This window comes from Hypanus sabinus, chromosome 17 (genome assembly GCF_030144855.1).
Source record: "Hypanus sabinus isolate sHypSab1 chromosome 17, sHypSab1.hap1, whole genome shotgun sequence".
NCBI lineage: Eukaryota > Metazoa > Chordata > Chondrichthyes > Myliobatiformes > Dasyatidae > Hypanus > Hypanus sabinus.
This window is the reverse complement of record NC_082722.1, coordinates 56,965,620-56,992,211: the sequence shown is the minus strand read 5'-3', so window position 1 is coordinate 56,992,211 and position 26,592 is coordinate 56,965,620. Positions and strand designations below refer to the sequence as shown.

The 26,592-nt window shown below is 42.7% G+C and overlaps 1 protein-coding gene across 2 annotated transcripts in view; it reads right to left on the bottom strand.

The window, feature by feature from the left end:
• The window catches only part of vps9d1 (VPS9 domain containing 1), an 87,588-nt gene that overhangs the window by 47,403 nt on the left and 13,593 nt on the right, over nt 1-26,592 (bottom strand). For both annotated transcript variants that reach the window (XM_059993125.1, XM_059993126.1), the window contains exons 5-8: nt 26,109-26,220; nt 4,537-4,599; nt 3,556-3,608; nt 183-270 (exon numbers count right to left, since the gene is read on the bottom strand). In XM_059993125.1, the coding sequence (XP_059849108.1) occupies nt 183-270; nt 3,556-3,608; nt 4,537-4,599; nt 26,109-26,220 (316 nt within the window). The remainder of the gene's footprint in view (nt 1-182; nt 271-3,555; nt 3,609-4,536; nt 4,600-26,108; nt 26,221-26,592) is intronic.

The following is a 26,592-nucleotide window of genomic DNA, read 5'->3' as shown; positions in this document are numbered from 1 at the left end:
ATCTACTTGATGTTTATACAGAGATTGCTGAACTGATAAATGTAAAAAATGTTATCTTATAAGAGTGATACCAAACAAGGAGCATTCTTGTGATTTTCATATATTAAATTATTATTTTTGTTTTATCGGTGACATGAATCATCAACACTTATTTATAACAATGCATTTAGCCACTGACTTACGTGGTCCTGCTCGAACTCTAAAATGCTTGCATATACATTTCTCTGCTCCTCCTCCTCAGGAGTCAGTACGGCACTGTTTGAAAATCTCCTTAAAAGCACATTAGAGCATTTGTGTTAATACCCATCTATTTTCTGCTCTACACACAATATCATGATTCTTTGTAAAAGATTATATTCACATTAACTAAGCTAAATGCCTAGCACAGAGGGGAAATCACTTTAATAAAGATTTAAGACAAATGCAACACTGGTGTATAAGCTTTAAGGATCACCAAACCATTAAGTAAGTGTCATCAATGGCAAACGGACAATATGTTACAATTATACTTGTTATGGACATGTTTCTTTAGAATTTTTTCACAAAATGTACTGTGATGTACATTTTCACCAGGAAATCAGAAAACTGGGGTTTGAGCGAAATGGAAAAGTAGCAGTACTGTTACCAAAGAGGTATAAGGATCATTAATGCAAGGTGACTTGAACCAAAATATTTAACCAATTATCAAATCAGTCACCAGAAGTAAAATAAAAGAAGGGAAGAAAGGGTTCAGACAGAGAAAAGAATAAGGAAATTCCCCAAGGTTAAATTGTGTAGTGAGAACCGACACTTGAAAACGTTGGGCTGAAGAGCGCTGAAAGTGAGCCAGCAGTTCTATGGAGAACTGCCAGCCAACTGTGCAACGTCAGCAATTTCTCAGTTTCATGTCTACACATGTAATCAGGTAGATGCTGGAGTTCAGATGCCAACAGATCTGGCCTTCTGCTTTGATTCTGTTCCCAGTACTCTCACAGGTTTGAGCTAGAGGGCTATAGTCACTTCACGAATGAAGCTTGTTTCTTTTTCTTTAAAAAAAAATCCTAATGTTTGTATATGCCATCTTTAATTTTAGTCTGCTCCTAAGTAGAGTTATTTCATTTAAAAATATACTTCTGATAACTTTGTTTTAATTAATCATTAATTAATTAAATAAATTCAACTATTTTTAATCTGGGGCAAGGCCGAGATCCATTGCTTCAGCTCTAGATGCCCAAATGGACCGCACTGCTTGGATACCCGTGACATTGAGATGTGGGGCTTGATTTGACGATGGGGCTGGAAAAAAATGGCATGGCTATAGGAATAGTGCAAAGAACTAATTAAGATCGTACATTTGGCCTGGTAATTTCCAGTACCAGAGAGGTTGCTTAGCAGAATTTCATCCAATGATAGAATGCACAAGCCCCAAGCTTTTTTGGTTAGTTTGGACAGACATGCTGTATATTAGTACAGCAGCATTACAGTGCTGTAAGTGTTTTGAGCAGAATACAGAACAGGACAGCATAGGAACAGGTCCTTCAATCCTTGGTGTTGTGGCAAACTAATTAACTTGCTAATTAAACTAATCCTTTTTGCCTATACAAAGTCCATATCCCTCAATTCTTTGCATATTCATTCTATTTAAGAACTTGTTAAACATCTCTATTGCATTTGTCTCCGCTACAACCTCGAGAACACATTCAGGCACCTACCACTTTTGTATGTAAAAAAAACTCGGCCTGTATCTCCTTTGAACTTACTCCTTCTCACCTCTCAGTTTATGTCCTCTAGTATTAGTCATTTCACCTCTGCTAAAAGGTACCAGTTGTCTACTTTATCTATAAGACCATAAGATACAGAATTAGGCCATTTGGCCCATCGATTCTGCTCCACCATTTCATCATGGCTGATCCAATTTTTCTCTCAGCCCCAATCTTTTACTTTCTCCCCGTATCCCTTCATGCCCTGACCAATCAAGAATCTATCAACCTCTGCCTTAAATATACAGAATGACTTGGCCTCCACAGCTGCCTATGACAACCAATTCCACAGATTCACCACTCTCTGGCTAAAGAAATTCCTTCTCATCTCTGTTCTAAAAGGAGGCCCCTCTATTCTGAGGCTGTGTCCTCTCATAAACCTCTACATCTCCCTTCAGCCTCTCCAGAGAAAATGGCCCAAGTTTGTCCATAGCACCTCATAGCACGAGTCTCTTAATAAAATTCACTTACAGCACAGCTTTAGGATCAAAATAAATTAGATAGCAACTCTCTAGCTTAAACACAAACAAGAGAAAATCTGAAGATGTTGGAAATGCAACCAACAGACACAAAATGCAGGAGGAACTCAGCAGGCCAGGCAGCATTTTTGGAAAAGAGTACATAGTTGACAGTTCATGCCAAGACCCTTCATCCTTCCTAGCTTCCAAGGTTTGCATTACATATGTGGTCACTAGAGGTTGCTGCTTATTTTATACTTTAATAGTATTTAATAGTAGCTTCATCAGTGAACCACCAGCAAAGTTCTGATTTTATACACTGAAATGGTTTTTTGATGAGCATGTATAGCCAGAAATAACAGAGATCATTAACAAAATAACTGGGATTGCTGGAACTCAATGGAAAAAAAGTTAAAACATTTGCTTATGGCAATTAAGCAGAAATTGAGCAGATGGTAGCTGGAAGGAATATTTTACATAGTTGATGTAGCAGAATTAATCATATTAAGCAGTCTCACTTAAATAAAACCAATTAGTAGTTGATGCTCAATACATAGAGATTTGTCAAAATCAGCAGGTTTGGAATAAGGAAATATAGCATCATCTTTGTGGAATCAGACTGCACAGTAGCATAAAGGTACAGTGCCAGCGGCCCAGGTTCAATTCCCACCGCTGTCTGTTAGGAACTGTATGTTCTCCACGTGGATCTCCTCAGCTGCTATGGTTTCCTCCCACATTCCAAAGACGCAAGAGTTAGTCGGTTAATTGGTCTCATGGGTGCAACTGGGCAGCAGCTCATCGGGCCGGAAGGGCCTGTATTTAAATCTCTGTCTTATGGAGGCTGCTAGTTTCTTGATTACAGGGAGAAAGCAGAAGAATGGAGCTGAGAGAGTTAATGGAACGGTGGAGAAGATTCCATAGGCCTAATTCCGCTCATATGTCTTATGGATTCAAGACAGCAATGGGGGGGTGGGGAGATGAGTGGAAGGGTACCAGTAGCAAGAAGAGAAGAAACTTATATAAAGTTTGAGAATGACCACATTATCTTGGATGAGACTCCAGTCTGGTTATGAGATAATTCTGCATTCATGGACGTGCCTCCTTCTATACAGAAGGTTAAGACCACCTTCTGTTGGAAGGAAGTGTCACTATTTCAAACAACAAAGAACTATCCCCACAGTCGTGGCTCGCCGTTCCCCTTTTGGTATGTGGCCTACAACCCAGGCAGAACTGTGATCTTGATTTTCTAGTGGAAAATGAAAAAATGAAGGAGTACAGACATCAGTTGAGCAAGCACAAGTGGAGGGGGGGGGGAGAGAATGGATATAAGCAATTCTATTTAAGGCTTTACTGACTACCTGTTTGCTTCTTCCTGAAGTCTCAGCCTTCGTTCTTCCATCTTTCTCTGCAGCTATACGAATCTTTGTTATGGATATTTACTCATTTTCTATGGGTTTAGAACTGTCAGAAAATTTCTCCAATATATGGATTTACATATAGTAAATAAAAACAAACAATTACCTATTTTCTTCCGTTCAACCCCCTAAAATACCAGTTTACCCATTCAGGATGGAAAATGGTATTTCTTTCATTTTAAAAGTAGAAGTTGAGAAAGGAATGGAATATTTTACATAACTGATCAAATTTGCATTTTTCCAATAAAGTAATTTAGCAGTTTCAAAGAGGGACCAAGACTACAAAAAATCTATGTTTGTGCATTGACAGATTAAATAAAATAGAATTCATTGTACATCACCTAAAGAGTTTTCAATTACATCCAAATGAACATGTACATGAGTTCAATTTGTTAAATAATCATCCTCTTAATAAATAGAATGACAAGATTGTGAATAGTTAACATCAGTGGCCAAGGAAGTGCATGGCAAGAGAACAGATACTACAGTAAGAGATTAAGACTTTTCCAATGTTAAAATGGAGGTATTTTAAAACAGACAGAATTTGATGGCAAAGAGGTAGGTGCACACCCAAAGATCAGTGACGATGAACAGATATTAAACATAAAACACTGTAAATATATTAATGGGCTAATATGATTAAATCTTTGAAAGTTCTTCCTAAATGAAGATTGACATCTTCAAATAATTCTTATTTCATTTAAGTTTTTCAATATAACAGAAACTAATCACAAAATTAAAAAATATATATTAATTATGCTACATTTTCAATTTAATCAAATGCAAAAGTCAATTTCCTAAGAATGAAATTGTAAGTAATATTGTACATAAGAATTATACTATACATCAAACAAAACCAAGACCAATCCAAAATATCTCCAGTAATTGTTTTCCTTGGAGAGAATCAATCCAATGAAAGGATACTGCTGCCTGTCTGGCCTGTCCAATGATCAGGTTTTCCATCATCTGCCGCTGCAGAGATAAAGTCTGAAAAAAGAACAGACTTTGTCAAGAAAACGATTAAACAACATGTTGACGCTATGTTATTCAAACAAAGTTAAAAGTGAAATACAATTGTATCATGAGGACGTCATGAGGCAGCTGCACTCTGCATTCCTTTGTTTGGAGCCTTCAGTTATACTGATTTCTTTACACTTTTATTTCATATTCTGCTCTAAAAATAAACCATTTTTTGAAAAGTCTTGGAATTTTATATCCAAGTTACTGCTACAAATAAACTATTTCAATTTTATTATTCTGACTTTTAGTTTGGGAGTTCAAAAGGATGGAAATCCACTTCTAACAATAGCACAACAGAATGGTCTTTCTTTTGATAATTCTTTGTTTTTAAAACTCGCCTAAAAGCCTTGTAACGCAATGGTTCAATAGTTTTACATAAATTTAGAAAGCCTAATGAATTTCAGTGAAGATTATTTAGTGAGGATAAAAACGGCAGGCAATACTAAAAATCAAAGGACTGAAGCTGAGCAAAAAATACAGACATTTTTACACAGGAAGTTACTTTTTGCAAGATTACAGCAAGGTAGAGAGGAATTTTTTTTAATGATGAATACGTGCTTCAACGCAGTCAAGAGAACACGGAAATAAAGAATTTGATATTTTAAGACTATAGCAGGACTATAGGTAATGAAAGTTATTAATTAATGCAACTCCCTATTTAAATCATTTTAGGACTACTATCGTGACATGCACTATTGTTGATGGAAAAGATGGTTCAACATTATCTCATGAGTGACAGACTCTTAGAAATAAAAAAAAGCTTTGCTAATTACGCTATTTTTTGAAACTAAAATCAGTAAAATACTGTTTCTATCACTACTGTTGAAGGAGCATTTAACTGCAAACACCAACTCCAATTCAGTGCAGATAAATTTCTATGTTAAGGGAAGTAAAAATCAAAGACAGTCCAACACAGTTCCTGCTTACCAGCATTGTAGGTTCTAGTCTTGCTTAAACAGATAAGTCAAGGTTAAAATCTAGGGTCTTAAAGTGTTTAGAGAGATAAACTGATCAAGTCCTTTTCTAACGCTTTACTGTACAGCAAAATAATATCCAAAAATATTGACAGCTCATTGCAATGCTTCACTGGTCATCACCATTGTCCCTATCCACCACTAAGAACAAGAAAGCTCTCAAGTTTCATAGACTAACTTTCATTTCTCCATTCCTGATTTCAAAGAGTAACACAACTATCCATAACAAGATTCAATAAGATTAATCAGTACTGACATCTGACAGCAATCAAAGTCTAAAAAGCTGTTCCATTCAGGATTTATGCATTAAAAATGGTTTTAAACCAACAATCAGCTTGCATCATATTATTGAGTCATGAGTTCAAATTCCAGAGAATATCAAAATGCTACAGATTCATACAATGCAAATCTGAAAAAAGCAAGCAAGCTGATGTAACACTTACCCAAAAGACTGGTATATGTCTAGGGGAAACGGAGTTCCAGCAACTCACCAACCCACCTCCCGTACATGCAGGTGCTGTGAGAATCGAGTATATGCCTCGCGCCCGCCAACAATATCAAACCCACAACAAATACCATTATGAAATACACTTTAATGAGTTTACTAAAATTAAGAGTAGTAGGCAATACTATATATATATAAGGAAAAAAACAAAAGGCGCCAACTTATCAAAGTTCAGTCTGTTTAGTGCACTCGTTGGAGCTCAATCAACGAACCAATCGACCCATCCGATCGCCACGCTGTCGCACCTGGGACCACCCCGGTGGTCTTACGAGCAGTCCAGCGCACGTCCACCTTCCTCGGCATCTTCCTCAGCCTCCCCCTCACACCAAAAACCCGCGAAAACCCCTCCCCCAAGTTCCCAGCATCACAGGACACAATAACATTCCCCATTGATTAACAAATGAATACAATTACCATATCAGCCATTCTAAAGCAAAACAACGGCGAGAAAAACACTTATCCGACAAAGAAGCATTCCTGCTCGTAACAAACCAAAGAAGCCATTTTGAGTAACATACACAGGATATTGTACATTCTCTCCCCACCAGCAAATATCATGCCCTCATGGCATTACTAGAGTTCCCCAAAGCTTCTTGCAACACACAAAACCCAACCCAGGTGCAGAAAGCAGTGACATAACTACCCAGAGCAGTAGAAATTACACTCGGTTCTCCCAGTACCACATATGTCAACCACTCCGGGGGGCGCCTAATCCTCTGAGATCTCCATACCCCTTCTGCCCCACTGGGCTTCCTCGTCACCTGCGAACCCACTGTCTCGGACACCCCAGGTCTACCTGACAGACCCTCACCCCCTTCCTCACGGGGGTCCGCCCTCACCTGAGATCTCTCCGGCTCACGCTCGGGCTCCACCCTCTCTCCCACCAATGTAGGCTGCCCCTCCATCTGACCCTCAAGACCTTCCCTCCTCTCACCCAATTCAGTATGGGAAGGGCCAGGAGCCTCCTCTCCTGGTACTGGAGCACCAGCGAATGGGAACAGGGCCCACTCATCTGAGTCGTCCTCCTCTGAATCTGTAGCCATTCCCGGGTGAGGGACCCGTCCCCGCTCTTCAGCAGTGGGCTCTTCCCGTTCTCCGCGCCCTCGCAGAGTCCTTGTACTAGGCGTAACCTCCCACTCGGGCTCATTATCCACCTGCACCACTTGACCCAGTGGCAGCAGGTGATTCCGATGGAGTACCTTGATAGGCCCTTTCCCATCCTCAGGTTTCACCCGATAAACTGGCAGGTTCGGCATCTGGCTCTCTATTAAATAGGGGCTGGCCGCCCATCGATCTGCCAACTTGTGCTTACCAGGGAGTCCCAAATTCCGTAAAAGGACCTGGTCGCCTGGCAATAATTGGACAAACTTCACCTTTCGATCATACTGCATCTTATTCCTCTGATTTTGTTTGGTAGCCACCGCCTTGGCCAACTCGTACGCCCGCTGTAACTCCTTCTTCATGTCGGACACGTACTTTAGATGGGACTTCCCGGGTAATTCACCCACTCCACCCCCAAAACACACGTCAATGGCAACTTCGCTTCCCGCCCGAACATCAGATAATAGGGCGAATACCCTGTAGCATCATTGCGAGTACAATTGTAACAGTGAACCAATTGTCCAATATGATGACTCCACCTGCTTTTCTGCCCAATCTCCAGCGTCCCGAGCATATCCAACAGGGTTCTGTTGAACCTCTCTGGCTGAGGATCTCCCTGTGGGTGATAAGGGGTAATCCTGGATTTCTCAACCCCAAGCATAGTCAGTAATTCATGGACAAGGCAGCTCTCAAAGTTCCGCCCCTGATCACTATGGATTCACCTGGGAAGGCCGTAATGCACAAAATACTTCTCCCATAACACCTTCACCACTATCGTCGCCTTCTGATCCTTGGTGGGAAATGCCTGAGCATAGCGAGTGTAATGATCGGTGACATTCGCAGTGTTGCTGGTGTCAGGCTCAATCGACAGGAAATCCATACATACCAGGTCCAGAGGTCCCGCACTCTGCAAGTGCGACAGTGGAGCCGCCAACGCTGGCAGGGTCTTCCTCCGGATGCAACGATTGCATCCCCTACAGTATTCTTCGACTTCCCCCCTCATCCGGGGCCAGTAGAACCGGTCTTTGAGTAATCCATAGGTCTTTTCCACCCCCAAGTGTCCAGAATCATCATGTAAGGCCTGGAGTACAGCCTGGCGATACTCCTCCGGCAGGACCAGTTGCCAACAGCGGGGTTGGTCCGGAGGCGCCGTTACCCGGTACAAGATTTTGTTCTTTAACTTCAACCAAGACCACTCCTTCAACAACAGAGGCACACATGGGTGTTTCGCCTTCTCAGCCAACGCCGCATCCCCCTTCTCGACTGCTCTCCACACTGTGCCAATGCCCGGGTCATTTTGCTGAGCAGCTGCCACTTCCCCCGGACTCAGTTCTGGCAACTGTTTAGTCCGCAGTGCGGTCAGGTCACAGTAAACTAGGGGTATGGCGTCATCAAAAACCCCCAAATGGTCCACAGCTCGTTCCAGCCTCCCTCTTCCCTCGGCCTTCACGGTGATAGCAAACTGACACATCACCTTCACTCCAGGGGCAGGGAGACTCTCCCACTCCTTGTCCCTCTCCTGCTCCCTCCGGCTCCCGACGAGACAATGCATCCGCATCGACATTCTTGCTTCCAGGCTGAAATCATATACCGACAAGGCCGCCAGCCACCGATGTCCTGTGGCATCCAGCTTCGCCGAAGTCAAAATATAAGTGAGAGGATTGTTATCCGTTCTCACCTCAAACTTGGCTCCGTACAGGTAATCGCCCAGCTTGTCCACCACAGCCCACTTCAGCGCCAGGAACTCCAACTTGTGCGTGGGATAGTTTCTCTCCGATGGCGACAAGCTTCAGCTGACAAAGGCTACCGGCCTCAATGCTTTGCCATGCTCCTGGTACAGAACAGCCCCGAGACCCTCTCGGCTGGCATCCGTGTGCAGCACATATGGCTTCTGGGGATCGGCAAAAGCCAACACCGGGGCCTGGGTCAGTGCCCTTTTCAAAGATCGGAAAGCCTCTTCACATTGATCATCCCATCTCGAGCCAAAAGGTTCCACCGGGTTCCAGTATCCTCCAGCGTCCTGCCTCTGGTTCCCCGTCCTCTTCTTTCCCACCGGGGGATAGCCACACAACAGTTGAGTCAACGGGTGACACACTTTGGCGTATCCTTTCACAAATCACCGGTAATACCCACAGAACCCCAAAAATGAGCGCAGAACGCCCACTTTCTGGGGTCTCGGCCAGGTGGTCATGGCCTCTATCTTGGTTGGATCAGTAGGCACTCCCTCTCCCGAAATGATATGGCCAATGTAGTTAACCGACGACTTGCAGAACTGGCATTTGTCCAGGAAAAGCTTCAACCCTTCTTCATTAAGCCGGCCCAACACCTTCAACAGCCTCTCCTCATGTTCCTCCAAAGTCGATCCAAACACTAAATCATCTAGGTACACCAGCACCTCTAACAGATTCATATCCCCCACAGTTCTCTCCATGAGCCTCTGGAAGGTGGCTGGGGCTCCCAATATGCCTTGGGGCTTTCGTTCGAACTGAAAGAACCCCAGCGGGCAGATAAAAGCGGTCTTCTCTTTATTGCCCGCACTCATCGGGATCTGGTAATACCCACTTCTTAAATCCAGCACACTGAACCACTTTGCACCGCTCAGGCAGGCCAGCGCATCCTCAACTCTTGGGACAGTATATTGATCAGGGACAGTTCGCCGATTCAACGTCCTGTAGTCAACACATATGCGCACTCGCCCATTCTTCTTCTGTGCCACCACTATTGGGGATGCATAAGGACTTCGGGACTCAGCTATGATTCCGGCCTCCTTCAACTTGCACAAGTGCTGTCGCAAGTCCTCAACATCTGCCGGAGCCAGCCGCCGGGATCTCTCTCGGAACGGGGTGTCCTCCGTCACCTGGATGGTGTGGCGAGTGTTTTTGGAGCAGCCAACATCAAACTCGCCCCGAGAAAAAACAGCTTCAACCTTCAGCATCTTCTCCACTAGCTGGTGTTTCCACTCTGGTGACACAGGGGAATCCCCGAAGTTAAAGGCTTCAGCGGTCAGCTCCCTTCGATGCTCCGATCCCTCCCCGTTAGGGGTCCTCACTGGTGCGCTAGACATTACCGTCACCGGGAACAGATGTGCCAGTGCCATTCCCCTCTCAAAGGTGATTTCTCTTGCCGTGGTATTCCTGACACTTATAGCTATACGCCTCGCATGTACCACCCCGGTCTCTGCACCTCGGGCCTCACCAGTGCCCCCGCCGGAAATCGTGTCTCCCCTTCAAGATTGTCTGGGGCGTCTACTAACAGGGCTTCTCCCGTCGGCACTCCTGGGAATCTGGACATCACTAGTGCTACCTCCCCGGGTCGGATCACCTTGGGCCTCGCCCGCGTACACCACACTGTCCCTCGTTTACACTCCGGGTCCAGCCCTTGGGAGGCAACCCCTTCTTCGAACACTGCTCGAAACACTGGATGCACCGAGAGGGTCTCCAGAAAGTCTCCCCCCTCCCTTTCCCCTTACAAGCTCCCAGGAGCTGTCGCACAACGGGGGAGTTAGTCCCCACCAGGAGGGCAGCATCACCAGGTCAGGACACACCAACACCAACGTCTCAATAGCTTCCGACACTCCCACATCGCCCTCCGAGAACTCCAATCTCACCGATAGGTACCCATTGTACGGGTAGTCACCCTCATTCACACCCCAAATCTGCAGGGCGTCAAATGGGGTTACGGGCAAATGCTTTAGATATTGATTGTAGAAAGACCGGTACAATAAGGTCACCTGCGATCCCGTATCAAGAACGGCTTTTGCGTAAACTCCCTCTATCCGTAGACCCACACTGGCACGGGGTCCTACCAGCCCATCCGGAATATTGGCGTGGGCACCCGGTGGTCTTCCGGCTGATCTCTGGGAACGTGTTCCTCCAGTCCGTTCCCTCACTGAGCCTCTCCTTGTCTCTCACAATCCCACCTAAAGTGTCCCTCCTCTCCACAGCTATAGCACACCCTCGGCCTTCCACAGTCCCGCCTGAAATGCCCCTCTTTCCCACAGTTAAAGCACACGCTGCCTGCCGCCCCTCCTCTCCCAGGAAGGCTCCCGCTCGCAATCCACTGCACTGATCGCCCCTGAGAGTAGGTACCTCCCCTATCCCTCCCCTCCAAAGGGGGTTCCCTACTCCCAGGGGGGGTTGTCATTCCTCCACCCAGCCACCACTTCCTGTATCGCTGAGGATCGCTCCCGTAGGCCCGTGCCCCTTTTCCGCCTCAACGCTCTCTTCCTCTCACACCTCTCTAATCAGTTGCCCGAAGGATGGAGGGGGACCATTCCTATAAGCCTGCCGGATAGTCCACGCCACCTTGTCCTCCTCCAGAGAGCCACTGAATAGCTGACTCATTCTCACGCTAGCCACGTCAGTCGCCTTCACTACCCCCCGGCGCCGCAGCCCCGAGAGCATCCCCTCCATCCTAAATATGTATTCGGAGAGCTTTTCCCCTCTCCATTGTTCCAGGCGTTGGAACTCTGCTAAAAGCAGCCAGGGTTCCCGACAACCCAAACGCTCCCTCCAAAACTTCTATACGTTCCTCCACTGAGGCCCCAGGCTTCTCAACTTTCAACTCCTGGATGGTTTTGGCTGCTAAACCCCTCAAACTTCCCACCAATCGCTGCCTCTTCTCCTCCTCCAAGCCTGGCCACTCCTCTAACATCAAAGGTCTCATAGTCCACCTCCCCGTCCGGAGTAGGCTTGGCTCCAGAGAACACCCCCAGCTTCAGCCGTGGCCTCTCGGCCACCCCCACCAGGGAATTAAGTGCCGCTGCCAGCTCCGAGGCTTCCACCTACCTGGGGAGCGGGGCTTAGTCACGACTCCCTCCTCCCACCACCCTTTACTAGTGCCGGGCACCTCTCTGGGGTCCACCTCTAGCTCTAGCTCCTCCTCCAATATCTCCTCAGCCTCATCCTTGTAGGAGTGGAGCCCCCACAGCCCCTCCTCCCCCGGCACACTGACTGTCACCGTCAGTTCCACCGTCCTGACGTCAGCACTCGTAAGAACCAACACCCAGCTAGACTCTACCTCTTTACCACACCGTCTAGCTACCAATTCTACCTGCCCAATACCCTTCACCAAACTTAAGCCCCGCACTGTCGCGTCTCCCGAAACTCGAAAATCCACTCCGCTCACTATGCATGTGTACTGTACCGGTACATCTTCAAACTGGCACCAACAAAAATTTTTATCTCTGTCCATCTCCGCTCTGCTGCCTGCGCGATTTCACAGCCCCTGACAATCCAATCCGGGACGAGCACCCCACAAATGTAGCACTTACCCAAAAGGCTGGTATATGTCTAGGGCAGGGGTCAGCAACCTTTACCACTGAAAGAGCCACTTGGACCCGTTTCCCACAGAAAAGAAAACACTGGGAGCTGCAAAACCCGTTTGACATTTAAAATGAAATAACACTGCATACAACGTTTTTTTTTTGCCTTTATGCTATGTATAAACAAACTATAATGTGTTGCATTTATGAAATTGATGAACTCCTGCAGAGAAAACGAAATTACATTTCTGCACGCAACAAAAACATTTTGAACTCCGAAAAAAAGACGTTGGGTTGAAGGTTACTTTTAAGTAAAATACTCAATGTCTATTTGAGTCCTTCTTGTATTTATGAAAAACGCCGAACTTAAATTTTCCGCCAGCAGCAAACCAAAAATAACATCAGCCAGCTGTCAGCCTGAAAAATAAAAGGACTATTTCACTGAACAATGAAAAAATATGAATATACGTAAAATAATAGGCAATTAAAATATTTATCATACTTGGTTAATGGGATTTCTGCTCCTGGACCTCAGCGCACAGCGTCTGCACATCAGGGCTGTATGACGTCACCTTCATCTTTACACAGGATCGCAAGCTGTCATCTGTGAGGCGTGCGTGATGTTTTTTAATAAAGTTGGAGAACACCTGCTCACATACATATGTGGATCCAAAGATCGACAGGACTCCAAGCGCATACTTTTTCATGTTTACATAAATGTCGGGCATAGCATTCCATGCTTCGAACACAAGTTTGTCCGGTTTTGGGAGGTTTTCAATATCACTCCATTTGTGATTCTGAGCAAGAACGGCCTTCTGACGGGCAACATCTTCAAGGTCTGCTGTCAAGCGTCTAAACTTGGACACCCATATGTCTTTGTCGGCTATGTCGGCCAGTTCCATCTCAAGATCAGGTTTACTCACACCTGCCAATGCAGTCGTATTCAGTAGGGAAGGATCGATGCTTAAGGGAGTGACCTGGAAGGATAATGTGTTTTTTTCCTCTCTGAACTCAGAAGCGTTTCCCAAACGATGTTTGCATTGCGATGATTGCAGAATGTAAATACTCCGAAATTATCATGTCGTGACCTTGTTTGAACTCTCTCAAATTGGGGAAGTGAGACAAAGTGCCTTTCTGTAAATCTCTGGCAAGCACTGTCAACTTGCGCTCGAATGCCAAAACATCCTCCAACATGTGCAGGGCTGTGCGTCCTTTCCCCTGAAGAGCTGTGTTCAGCGTGTTCAGGTGCACTGTCATGTCTACCATGAAGTGTAGCTTTTCCAGCCACTCTGGCTGTTCCAGCTCAGGAAAGGTGAGCCCTTTGCTGCCCAGGAAAGTTTTCACTTCTTCCAGACACGCGACAAAGCGTTTCAGCACCTCCCCTTTGGACAGCCACCGGACTTTGTTGTGCAGCAGGAGATCAGAATATGCGCTTTCCAGCTCGTCCAGTAACAAACGGAATTGACAGTGATTTAAACTTTTTGCCATTATTTTATTGACAATCTGAATGACAACATCCATTACTTCTGTGCATTCCGGAGGAAATGTTTGAGCGCACAGTGCCTCTTGGTGCAAGATGCAGTGAAAAGTCAGCAGCTTTCTGTCCAGCGACTTCTGCAGTAAAGCCACAAATCCCTTGTGCGTTCCCGTCATATTCGGTGCCCCATCAGTAGCTACTGACACCAGATGGGTGGTCTTTATTCCTTTGGCTCTTAAACAATTCAAGACAGCCTCACAGATGTCCTCCCCCAGTGTTTGGTCTTTTAGAGTTATCAACTCAATCAGTTCTTCCTGTGGCCCGGCAGAGTTTACATACCGGCAGAACAGTGCTATTTGTTCAATATCACCTTTGTCTTTAGACTCGTCACAGGCAATCGAGTAGGCCACAGCTGAATTGATGTCTTTAATTTGCTGTCTTGTGCCATTTTTATGGTTCTGTCTTTGACAGTCTTTGCAGAGAGGGGCATATCCCTGATTTTCTGCACAATTTCACTCTTGTTTTTAAAGTCCGTGAATAGATGTTCTGAAATCTTAATGAAAGATTCTTTTATATATTCACCATCTGTAAACTGCTTCCCGTGCCTGACTATTTCCTGAGCGGCAATATAACTAGCGTATGTCGTTGATTTTCCAGACTTCATCCATTTCTGGAAATGATTTTTGCTCAGATCAACCTTCCGCATCAGTTCCGAAACGGCTTTTTTTCTCTCATCTCCATCCGGATATTTTTGAGCAAAGGCTGCGTGTTTATTCTGGAAATGCCTTGCGACATTTGACTTTTTGTTGTTTCCTAGTTTCTCATTGCATATTAAGCATACCGGTAAACCAGTCTCGTCAACAGTGAAAGCAAATGAATCTGTCCACGTATCATTAAACGTTCTGTTTTCTTCAGTCACTTTTCTTTTTTTAGAATTCTCCATAGTTGGCTTACCTTGGATCGAAAAATTAAAGAAATCGCGCACTGACGGGTGTCAGGTATTGGCAGTGGTGACGTATATTAATAGCGATAAAAACACGTTGTAGCGGTGTGCTCACACAGTCAGTAAACTGCAGTCGAATAACTTTATTCGAACTAAACAGCCTTACTTTTAAGCCTCCCTCAACCCAGCCCCCATGGGCGCGGATGCTGCAAAAGACGCGTACTCACAAACCCCCGTAGGCTATCTCCCTTAGCCTGAATGCTGGCTAATTGTGAGCCGTTTCGGATGTGCCAGGAAATGTGTCGCCACAAAGTCTTATTTAGATTGTACAAGATCACCATAATCTTCAAATTTAGAATTACATTTCAAAAGCTAACAAACTAACATAAAATACATTTTAATTAAATACTGACCAATTATTTCCCAAAGCCACAGGGAGCCGCAGCACAGAGGTGAAAGAGCCACAAGTGGCTCCGGAGCCGCGGGTTGCCGACCCCCGGTCTAGGGGAACCGGAGTTCCAGCAACTCACCAACCCACCTCCCGTACACGCAGGTGCTGTGAGAATCGAGTTTATGCCTCGCGCCTGCCAACAATATCAAACCCACAACAAATACCATTATGAAATACACTTTAAAGAGTTTACTAAAATTAAAAGAGTAGTAGGCAATACAATATATATATATATATGGAAAAAAACAAAAGGCGCCAACTTATCAAAGTTCAGTCTGTTTAGTGCACTCGTTGGAGCTCAATCAACGAACCAATCGACCCATCCGATCGCCACGCTGTCGCACCTGGGACCACCCCGGTGGTCTTACGAGCAGTCCAGTGCACGTCCACCTTCCTCGGCGTCTTCTTCGGCCTCCCCCTCACACCAAAAACCCGCGAAAACCCCTCCCCCAAGTTCCCAGCATCACAGGACACAATAACATTCCCCATTGATTAACAAATGAATACAATTACCATATCAGCCATTCTAAAGTGAAACAACGGCAAGAGAAACACTTATCCGACAAAGAAGCATTCCTGCTCATAACAAACCAAAGAAGCCATTTTGAGTAACATACACAGGACATTGTACACTGATAAAACTGTTCCAGTTGAAAACAAAAACCAAAATTGGCAGACTAGCAAACAGCTAAACAACTAAATTCTTACCAATCTTACTGTACCTGAAAGACTATTTTAACATCTCTCATTGGTCCGAGAAATGTGAAGATGGAGCAGAAACAGACATTTCGGCAGCATTTGTTAAATCAACCAAAAATTCTTCCTTGTCAGTCAAACTAGATAGATGAAGAAGTGCTAAGTACTAAGTAGAAGTTGGTGTATTGTAATGAGATCCTACTCTGTCAACAAACAGGATCATGTGGTTTGCTAATCCTTTTTCAATGCACCAATATCTAAAGGTCTCTTCTGCTAATTGGTAATTTATAGATTCCATGAGTTAAATACCCGTCTTATTAGAACAGCCAAAGAGGAGAACAATATGCCAATTTCTTTAATATACTTTGAAAATACAGTGGATTCTGGTTAATTGGGCTATCGGATAATTGAGGCAACCACTTATTTGGGCCAACACTCAAACAAAAACTAATTGAGAAAAGAACCGGGATTTCCTTTGTTTATTTGGGACATTATGCCACTCAATTGAGGCAAGAAACTGTTGCTGAACTGTTTCTAAATACTGTCAGTCATGTGCTCTTGTGTTGCCATTAGGCACTACACCAAGCTTCGACCGAACAGTATTTAAATGTCACTTGTGTGTGCTTGTCTTCAAAACGCAGTGACTTACGTCACTGATAGCTCGTGAAAGATAAGCAGAAAGACAATTCAGAACTGTTTTGCTCTCTGAGGTTTCAAGCATTTATGCTTAGAGATGTCAGAAACATCTAGGAGTAAAAAAATTATTTTACTACTTCAAGTTAGAAATTACAAAGAATTTAAAGGAATCAACAATCAGCTTAAATGTTAAAATGAAGCTGAAGATTTGGAGAATTCACTTATTGACAGCATTGTATGAGGGCAGTCCATTATCTTCAATAGGTGTCTGCACTAATTTTGTTCATTTACAGTAGAACACAATGCGGATAAATTCCTCCATTGTTAAGTATTAGGAACTAACACTATTTTAATAGTACTGCACTTGCATTGGTAGGTTTCTAATTTGTTTTTTTTAATTTATGTAATTTATTACATGGTTTGTCTTTTTTTAATATAACTTTGTAACCATTTCCATGAACCTTTGGTTAACTAGGGCAGCCACTTAATTGGCCCAAGATGTACTGGTCCTGAAGTGTCCCAATTAACTGGAATCCACTGAATCAGACAAATCCACCCCAAAACCCCCCTCCCAGAATTGGAACAGATAATCCGACATATGTCAACTTTGAGGTTGTAGAAGTACTGAAGTAATTTTAATTCACTTTTATAAATGGTACGTTAACCACTGATCAATATGAAAGTAAATGCAGATGCTGGAAAAATGAAATGAAATCAGAAAATGCATGAAACACTTATAAGATCAGTCAACATTTACAGAAAGAGAAACATTTAACATTTCACATCTGGGACCCTTCATCCCCTTCATCAGAACTGAGAAACAGTGCTGACAGGGCAAGATCAAATGCCAGTTAAGAAGCCATTATGGATCTTTGGTTTCTTTGTCAACACTATACATGGACAAATTATTTCAAATCACTTTCATTGATAAAGTTAAGTCAAGCTATTTTATAACTTCTAACATTTGAATTCCAAAATATATTTAAAAACAAGGCCATGTAATAGTGCAAAATAATGATGTAAATTTAAATGTTAGTTTCTTCATTAAAGCCAGATAATTCCACTTAAATTAAAAAGGCAATAAAAATGGATTAACCACAGAAATATCAAATGAATGAATATACCTGATTATTGCTTTTTTAATAGCAAGAAACATTTCAAAAGCCTTAGACAAATATTAGTGACAGACAAACACAATGCAGATGGAGGTCATGAACTCACTAGGGCATGGCCCTCTTTTGGCAAGTAGCACAGTTGAAGCAAAGACTTTGAACTACCACATCAAAAGAGATGGCACAATCACAACAGATTCAAGAGGTTAATTATTTTTTCAGTCCCAAGGGAGGATAAAGCCATTTTCACACATGCTTCTAAACATAAATTAATTTGATGGCACTGCTCTTCATGTCACAATCCACACAAAGCAATTTACAAAACTCACAGTAGCCACTTTATTAGGTACAGGAGGTAGGTTCATGGTCTTCTGCTGCTGTAGTCCATCCACTTCAAGGTTCGATGTGTTGTGCATTCACACCACTGTTCCAAAGTGTGGTTATTTGAGTTACTGCCATCTTCCTGTCAGCCTGAACCAGTATGATCATTCTCCTCTGACCCCTCTCATTAACAAAGCGATCTCTGGGTTTTTTTGTTATAACACCATTCTTTGCAAACTCAAGAGTCTGTTGTGTATGAAAATCACAGGAGATCAGCAGTTTTAGAAATACAGCACTTTGAAAAAGTGAACAGCCCTCAACCCTTTGTTCACATAAATGAATATTACGACCAGAGATTTTTGATCATTTTAACAGAATTATTATTTGTGAATCACATGTCCCTTTGTTTCACAATAGAGCTCAAAAGAACAGGGAAATTTCTAAACTAAAAACTCAAGTGCCAGCGGTTCAAAAGTATTCATACCCATCTCTTGATCAGTAATTAGTTGAATCGCCTCTTGGAATTATTACATCCAATAATCTTTTTGGATGTCTCTATTAGCTTTGCACAACATGAATGAACAAGATTTGCCCATTCTTCCTTGCAAAACTGCTCAAACTGTGCCTGGTTAATTGGAGAGTGTAGGAAGACAGCAATTTTAAGGTCTTGCTAGAGAATTCAATCAAGTTAAGGTCAGATGAGTTCAGGGCACTCAAGAACATGAAATTTTTTCATTTGAAGCCACTCCATGTTTGCTCTGGCAGTGTGCCTTTGGTCGTTGTCCTGTTGAAAGACAGTTTAACGTTTTGGCAGGGGCCAGCAGTTTTTATCCAGGGTCTTGCTGTGGTTAGAAGCATTCATCTTCCCATCCATCAATCCTGCCCAAATTTTCCAGTCCCTTCTGTTTAAAAGGATCCCCATAGGGTGATACAACTTTCACTATAATTTACAGTAGGGATACAGTGTTACCTGGTAGATGCACAGATTTATACCAAAAGTACTGCAAGAAGTTCTACTTTAGTCTCATCTGACTACAAGATCTTCTTAAACATATTATAGTATCTTTAACACATATTATAGTATCTCCTATATGACGATTTGCAAAGTCTTTCTGGGCAAGGATATGCATTCTTTTAGGGGTACAAATGGCTCAAATCTAATACTGTGCATCAGCAGGGTAACACTATCCCATCTGTAAAGTACGGTGGAGATAGCATCAGGCAATGGGAGTGCTTTTCAACAGCAGGGACTGGAAATCTGGTCAGGTTGAAATACAGAGTGTTTCTGGAAGGAAATCTGCTAGCCTCTGCCAGGAAGTTTGTCCTTCTGCAGGACAACACAAACCACACTACCAGGTTAACCATGGAGTGGCTTCAAATGAAGAAAACTGACATCCTTGCTTAGTCCAACATCTTAACAACCTGATCGAACATCTCTGGTAAGACCTCAAGGTTGCTGTTCACTGCCATTCCCAACCAAACCTGGCACAGTTTGAGCAATTTTGCAAGGAGAAATGGGCAAATCTTGCTCCATCATGTTCTGCAAAGTTAATAGAGACTTATCCAAAAAGAACACTGACTGTAATAGCTGTGAGAGGTGGCTCAACTAAGAATTGAGCAAAAGGGGGATGAATAGTTATGAATTGCTGACTCAGTTTTTGAATTTTAATTTTTCATACCTTATAATTTTTCCTGTTTTTTTTGAAAACAGGAGCATGTGATTCACAAATAAAAATACTCAGTTAAATTGATCAAAATCCCTGATTGGAATACTCATTTTTGTGAACAAATGTTGGGGGCTAAATACTTTTTCAAGACACTGTAGTCAAATAAACCCATCTGGCACCAACAATCATTCCAAAACTAAATCTTTTGACTCTGTTCTATGATTAGTTGATTAGACGTTTGAGGCAGGTGTACAGGTATACCTAATAAAATGGCCACTGAGTGTACAAACATACAGCTACTGAACAGTGGGTCTTTTGGCAACATAAACAGCACATTTCAAAAGCTAGACCAACTCAAGTTCCCAATACTTCATGGTTTACGGTTAACTTACTCCTACAAGTTACCTGAATTCTGTGGACAAGTAAGAATATAATTTATTTTATTTATCAACATGGAAAGCTTGTAGCAACACCAATTTAGTTCTTGTTCCATTTTGGTTAGGGTAAAAAATTCAAACACTCAAATTCTAACCTGGAGATGGAAGATTTTCCTTCCTTTGCCTCTCCAGTTCTCTCCTTATCTTCACACAAACACAAAAGTAGAATGGCATATTAAAATAGCAGAAAACCATCTGCATGCCTCAACAGGACAGCAAGCTCATCTTTTAAGCTTTATTTTGATTTTCAACAGATAGGCTTTTTATAAAGCAAGCACACCATGACAATAGGCAAACTACAAACCGTGTTAAAGTCAACTATCCTGTCACTATAGACCATTTACTTAACATTATGACAGTGATAGATTGGTGAGAATATTTGCACTTAATGTAGAGTTATTTACGGTTATGACAGGCTCAGATAAGGTCCACAAAGGCTACTAATACTAAAGTACACCTTTACAACCTAGATCGGGGGTCGGCAACCCGCGGCTCCGGAGCCACATGTGGCTCTTTTACGTCTGTGCTGCGGCTCCCTGCTACTTTGGGAAATAATTGGTTGTGGCGACCCTTTTCCTGGCACATCCGAACCGACTCACAATTAGATAGCCTACGGGGGTTTGTGAGCACAGAGCTTTGGAGCCTCTGCGCCACGGGGGGCAGGTTGAGGGAGGCTTAAAAGTGAGGCTGAAGATTTCGAATAAGGTTTTTTCCTTCGACTGCAGTTACCGACTCCGTGTCGTAATTTTAGCGCTGCGTGTAGCACACCGCTACATGGTCAGTATTTAATTAAAATGTATTTTATGTTAGTTTGTTAGTTTTTGAAATGTAAATCTAAATTTGAAGATTATGGTGATCTTGTACAATCTAAATAAGATGTTGTGGCGACCCATTTCCTGACACATCCGAACCGGCTCACAATTAGCCAGCGTTCAGGCTAAGGGAGATAGCCTACGGGGGTTTGTGAGTACGTGTCTTTTGCAGCATCCGTGCCCATGGGGGGCGGGTTGAGGGAGGCTTAAAAGCAAGGCTGTTTAGTTCAAATAAAGCTATCTTTGACTGCAGTTTACTGACTGCGTGTAGCAACCGCTACGTGTTTTTATCGCTGGCTGTCCAGAGGGGAGGTGCTGAAACGCTTTGTCGCGTGTCTGGAAGAAGTGAAAACTTTCCTGGGCAGCAAAGGGCTCAACTTTCCTGAGCTGGAACAGCCAGAGTGGCTGGAAAAGCTACACTTCATGGTAGACATGACAGCGCACCTGAACACGCTGAACACAGCTCTTCAACGGGGTAAGGACGTACAGCCCTGCACATGTTGGAGGATGTTTTGGCATTCGAGCGCAAGTTGACGTTGCTTGCCAGAGATTTACAGAAAGGCACATTGTCTCACTTGCCCAATTTGAGAGAGTTCAAACAATGTCACGACATGATAAATTCGGAGTATTTACATTCTGCAATCATCGCAATGCAAACATAGTTTGGGAAACGCTTCTGTGAGTTCAGAGAGGAAAAAAACACATTATCCTTCCCGGTCACTCCCCTAAGCATCGATCCATCCCTACTGAATACGACTGCATTGTCAGGTGTGAGTCAACCTGAACAAGTATGATAAATATTTTAATTGCCTATTATTTTACATATATTCATATGTTTTCATTGTTCAGTGAAATAGTCCTTTTATTTTTCAGGCTGACAGCTGGCTGATGTTATTTTTGATTTGCTGCTGGCGGCAAATTTAAGTTTGGCGTTTTTCATAAATACAAGAAGGACTCAAATAGACGTTGAGTATTTTACTTAAAAGTAACCTTTAACCTAACGTCTTTTTTTCGGAGTTCAAAATGTTTCTGTTGCATGCAGAAATGTAATTTCGTTTTCTCTGCAGGAGTTCATCAATTTCATAAATGCAACACATTATAGTTTGTTTATACATAGCATAAAGGCAAAACAAAACGTTGTATGCAGTGTTATTTCATTTTAAATGTCAAACGGGTTTTGCGGCTCCCAGTGTTTTCTTTTCTGTGGGAAATGGGTCCAAGTGGCTCTTTCAGTGGTAAAGGTTGCTGACCCCTGACCTAGATCAACACTTTGACATTGTGTGGAGGGTTGCACACCTTAAGGACTCTATCAGGCGATACCAACTCAGGGCCACCTATGTTAGAATGGCTGTGGACAAGATGCCAGATGAGATATCAGACCAGCTCAACACCCAAAGGTAACTTTTCTATCAGCAAACCAGCGCCAAGGTCACTGGAAACACAAATCAAAATATTATCACTTCATGCTGAAGGCATGTAAATGGTGACGTGCGAATACCTCTCTAAAAATCTGACAATGATATCACATCGATGTAAGTTGCCCTTCAAGAAATTCATGTTACTGAGATTTCCGCTCCATCTGGAGGTAGGATACTATGGGAGTATAAAAGTTGCATTGTTCGCTGTGTAACCAAAACTATGTAGTCAGCTTTGAGCTTGCTATTTGCTATGCATGTATCCAATTTAGTAGGAGAATGAAATCTTAAGAATGTAGAAGACAATGGTGTGTTAATGAGAGGTAGCTAAGAGATGTAGATTAAACCATGGGTAGAAACAATAGTGGCGGATGTACTTGTGATATGCAACTGTAGACTGATTAGATATGCTAATGCAACTAAACCAGGAGATTGCTTTAAAAAATGCTATGTACAAGGATCAGTGGGCAATCAGTGACTAGCTCAATGACTGTCTCAGCTTTAATTTGCAAATTAAAGTTTAACCCTTCTTGAAGAATCTTCTGCGTCTCCTGATCGTTTGTGGGGCACGAGAAACCACGACAAAATCAGGATATAATAGTGACAGGTGTGTTCTACCAGAAATACAGGGCAGCCATTTATACTAAAAACTCATTCACTTTCGTTTCTGTTACTAGCTCTAATGTCACACCAGGTGACAATATCCACTACACTACTATTCAAACAGGTGACAATCTAACTCTAGTAAATGTCTATAAAACTCCAAATGAGGAATTGCCAAATCCATTGTTACCAAAAGTCAAAACACCCATCAATAGTCTTTGGCGACTTCAACAGTCATCATACAGATTGGGGATACCCAGAAAACAACACAGCCGGAGAAGCAATCAGTTATTGGGCATTCGTAACAACCTTCAACTATTATGCGATCCGATAGTCTTCACAGTTGGATGGCAACACAATTTCACACTAGACCTCTGTTTTGTAGTAACAAATAGTCAACTTGAACCCCTACCAGCTACTCGAGAAAGCCTTGGTAATTTTCTTCATTGTTAGCGCCGACCTGTGCAAATAACAGTTGGATCCCAAATACTCACACATCTCTCTATCCCAAAATCCAGATGGAACTTCAGAAAAGCAAACTGGGAAAAACTTACCACACAAGTCAATAATATGTGTAGAATACCACCCACCACCAATTTCATAGACTCATGCTAAAATGCATGAAAGAGGCAAGACTGAGAGGTCATTGACAAAAATACATTCCTTGTTGGTCTAAAGAAAGCAAAGAACTATTTCAAAATAACAGATGACACAACTATGACTAATGATCTCCTCAAATCGCTCCACAATGCCAGATGTCATAGACAGATGTAAACTGACAAAAAACATGGACTTCACTCACTCCAGCAAATCAGCATGGACCCTCCTCAAAAATCTAGACCGCAACACAGCACCAAAGCAACAAACCAATTATCCAGTCAGTGCAGACACTGTAGTAAAGCACATCAAAGAGAAATGTACACTAATAATAAATTTGAAACACAAGTCAGTCACAAATACCAAAAGTTTTACAATAGCATGTCAGAAAATGATGACACACTTACATTTCCAAGAACACCAGATGAAGTAAAATCCGGCTTGCAATGCACGAAGTCAGCAAAAGCTGCCAGCATCAAAGGTCTCTAACCGGAAATGCCAAAGCACCATGCATCAAATGGCTAACTGGAGCCTTCACTGATGTTGTAATGAAAGGAAAATACCCCGACACCTGGAAACATGCCGAAGTCATTGCAAAAACCAGGAGAGCTGCAGACGATCCACCCAAATTCTCTCCTCTGCTCTATCTACAAACTTCTTGGGCATTTTATTTTATCCAGAATATTACCTCTGATAGATCCTTACATACCGATCCAACAAGCTGGCTTCGGACAACACCCCAATACCAACGAACAAGTTCCTGCACTCACATCTACATCGAATCAGGCTTTGAACTCTAAAAGAAAACCCGGAGCAATTTTTATTGGATTTATCTGCTGCATACGACACTGTTTGGAACCAAGGCTTAATGTTAAAACTAGCCTGAATCATCCCACGTAAAAAGATCCTATGTCTCCTCCACAGAATGACAGGCACCCATACCTTCTTCACCAACCTACTTGCCTAGGAAGTGACACCAGTCACATTATGAAGTTCTACGATGGCATCCCACAAGGGTCTGTTCTGGTTCCAACCTTGTTCAATCTGTACCTCAGTAACCTTTCTGAAACCAAATCTGCTAAATTTGGATATGCTGATGACTGGGCCTCCCAAATGAACGATGTTGAATCCATTGAAAAAGACCTTACCCAAGAAATCAACACCCAATCCAACTACTTCCAAAAGTGGTACCTAAGTATGAATGCCAACAAAACAGTAACTTCCATATTTCATCTGGACAACTGACTAATAACCAAGCATAAACTCAGTAACAAATTAGATGACATACAGCTACCAAATGATCCATACCCAAAGTACTTAGGAATCACAATAGATGGAACCCTCTCATATAAGATCCACCTTCAAAATGTTGCAAAGAAACCAAAATCCAGAACGGCCATGATCAGGAAGATAACTGGAACCAAATGTGGTACTAACAAGTCAGTCCTATGACCATTAAGCCAAGCACGATTTTTCTCATTTGCTAAATATCTCCACCTGGGAGAGAAGTGCTCACATAAACATCATCAATACACAGCTCTATACTTCTATGAGAATAATCTCAGGAACCTGTCCAATGGCTCCCAACATGAGTGGAATAACACCCCCGGAGATCTGTAGAAGAGCAGCTTCAGCGAAATCCTACAGGCATATCCAAAATACGACCAACAACATTCCAGTTCTTAAACTCATCGAAAAAGCTCCCTCCAACTTCCCAAAAGCCTTTCTATAAATGGAAAGACCTCGACTCCAATAACAAAAACACTGAATGGAGTCAATACTGGAACCCCAATCCTCCTCCGGCAGAGATCTGATCAACAATCTCACTTCGCTCCTCCTGAGCTTTACTACGACTACCAGAAAAAACTGGACAGCTACAAATAGACTCAGAGGTCAACATGACAAAACAGCGGTAACACTACAATGAAGGGGTGCCCGACAAACCCCAGATTGCCCTTATGGTGCCTCAATCCAAGACGTCCTCTGCCTGACCCTATCTGATCCGAGACGGCTCAGTTGCAGTTCATTGATGCGACCACGAGTTGGAGGAGTGGCTTGACAAAAAACAATTAGAAGTGTGAAGAGAAAACACCTGCCATACGAAACAACAAATTGAAGTAAAATGTGGGGGTCATAAATTTAAAGCTTCCTGCAAGAAATTCATTTGCATTTTGGGGAAGAACTGTTTTTGTGCTGCAAGTGATGGGATTTCACCGCATATAATGGTAAGTGATTAATGATATCGAAAGGAAGCAGGATAGGTGGTTAGTGGAAATGAACTGGGACTGATGGGATTGTTCTGCAAAGAGCTGCTGTGGACTAAGTGATCTGAATGGCCCCTTTGGTGCTATCGTAACCCAAAGAAATAAATTTCAATTTTATTGAGATGGATGTCTTGGAACATCCTGGTTGAAAAACATTACATAAAGTCAATATTATTGGAACAACCGATAGAAATCTACTCACCAATGATGTTTTCTGCATACCCTGATTAGGATTCAACCGTGCCATCCTTGCCTCGTAAGAAGCTCTTAACTTCTGGTTCTGTCTTGAAGCTTCTTCCAATGGAGTAAGTTCTCTAAGTAGACATAGTTATAAATGGTATTTTAGTTAAGAAAATGAGTTAAATACAGAAAATTAGCAGTCATTGAATTCTTAAAACAAGTTTTAATTATGAAGCAACACACACGAAATGTTGGTGGAACGCAGCAGGCCAGGCGGCATCTATAGGAAGAAGTACAGTCGATGTTTCGGGCCGAGACCCTTCGTCAGGATGTTATAAAGGATATTTTTTCCAGGAAATAAGCAATTTCATACACTTTTAAAGTCTGAAATGTATTCTTTCAAATATAATGTTTTGGCATTGCATAGATTCAGCTAAATCCAACCTTCTAAATTAAGGTAGTATTGTCAATAGAATACATAATCGTTACCAACAATTCTTAAAAAT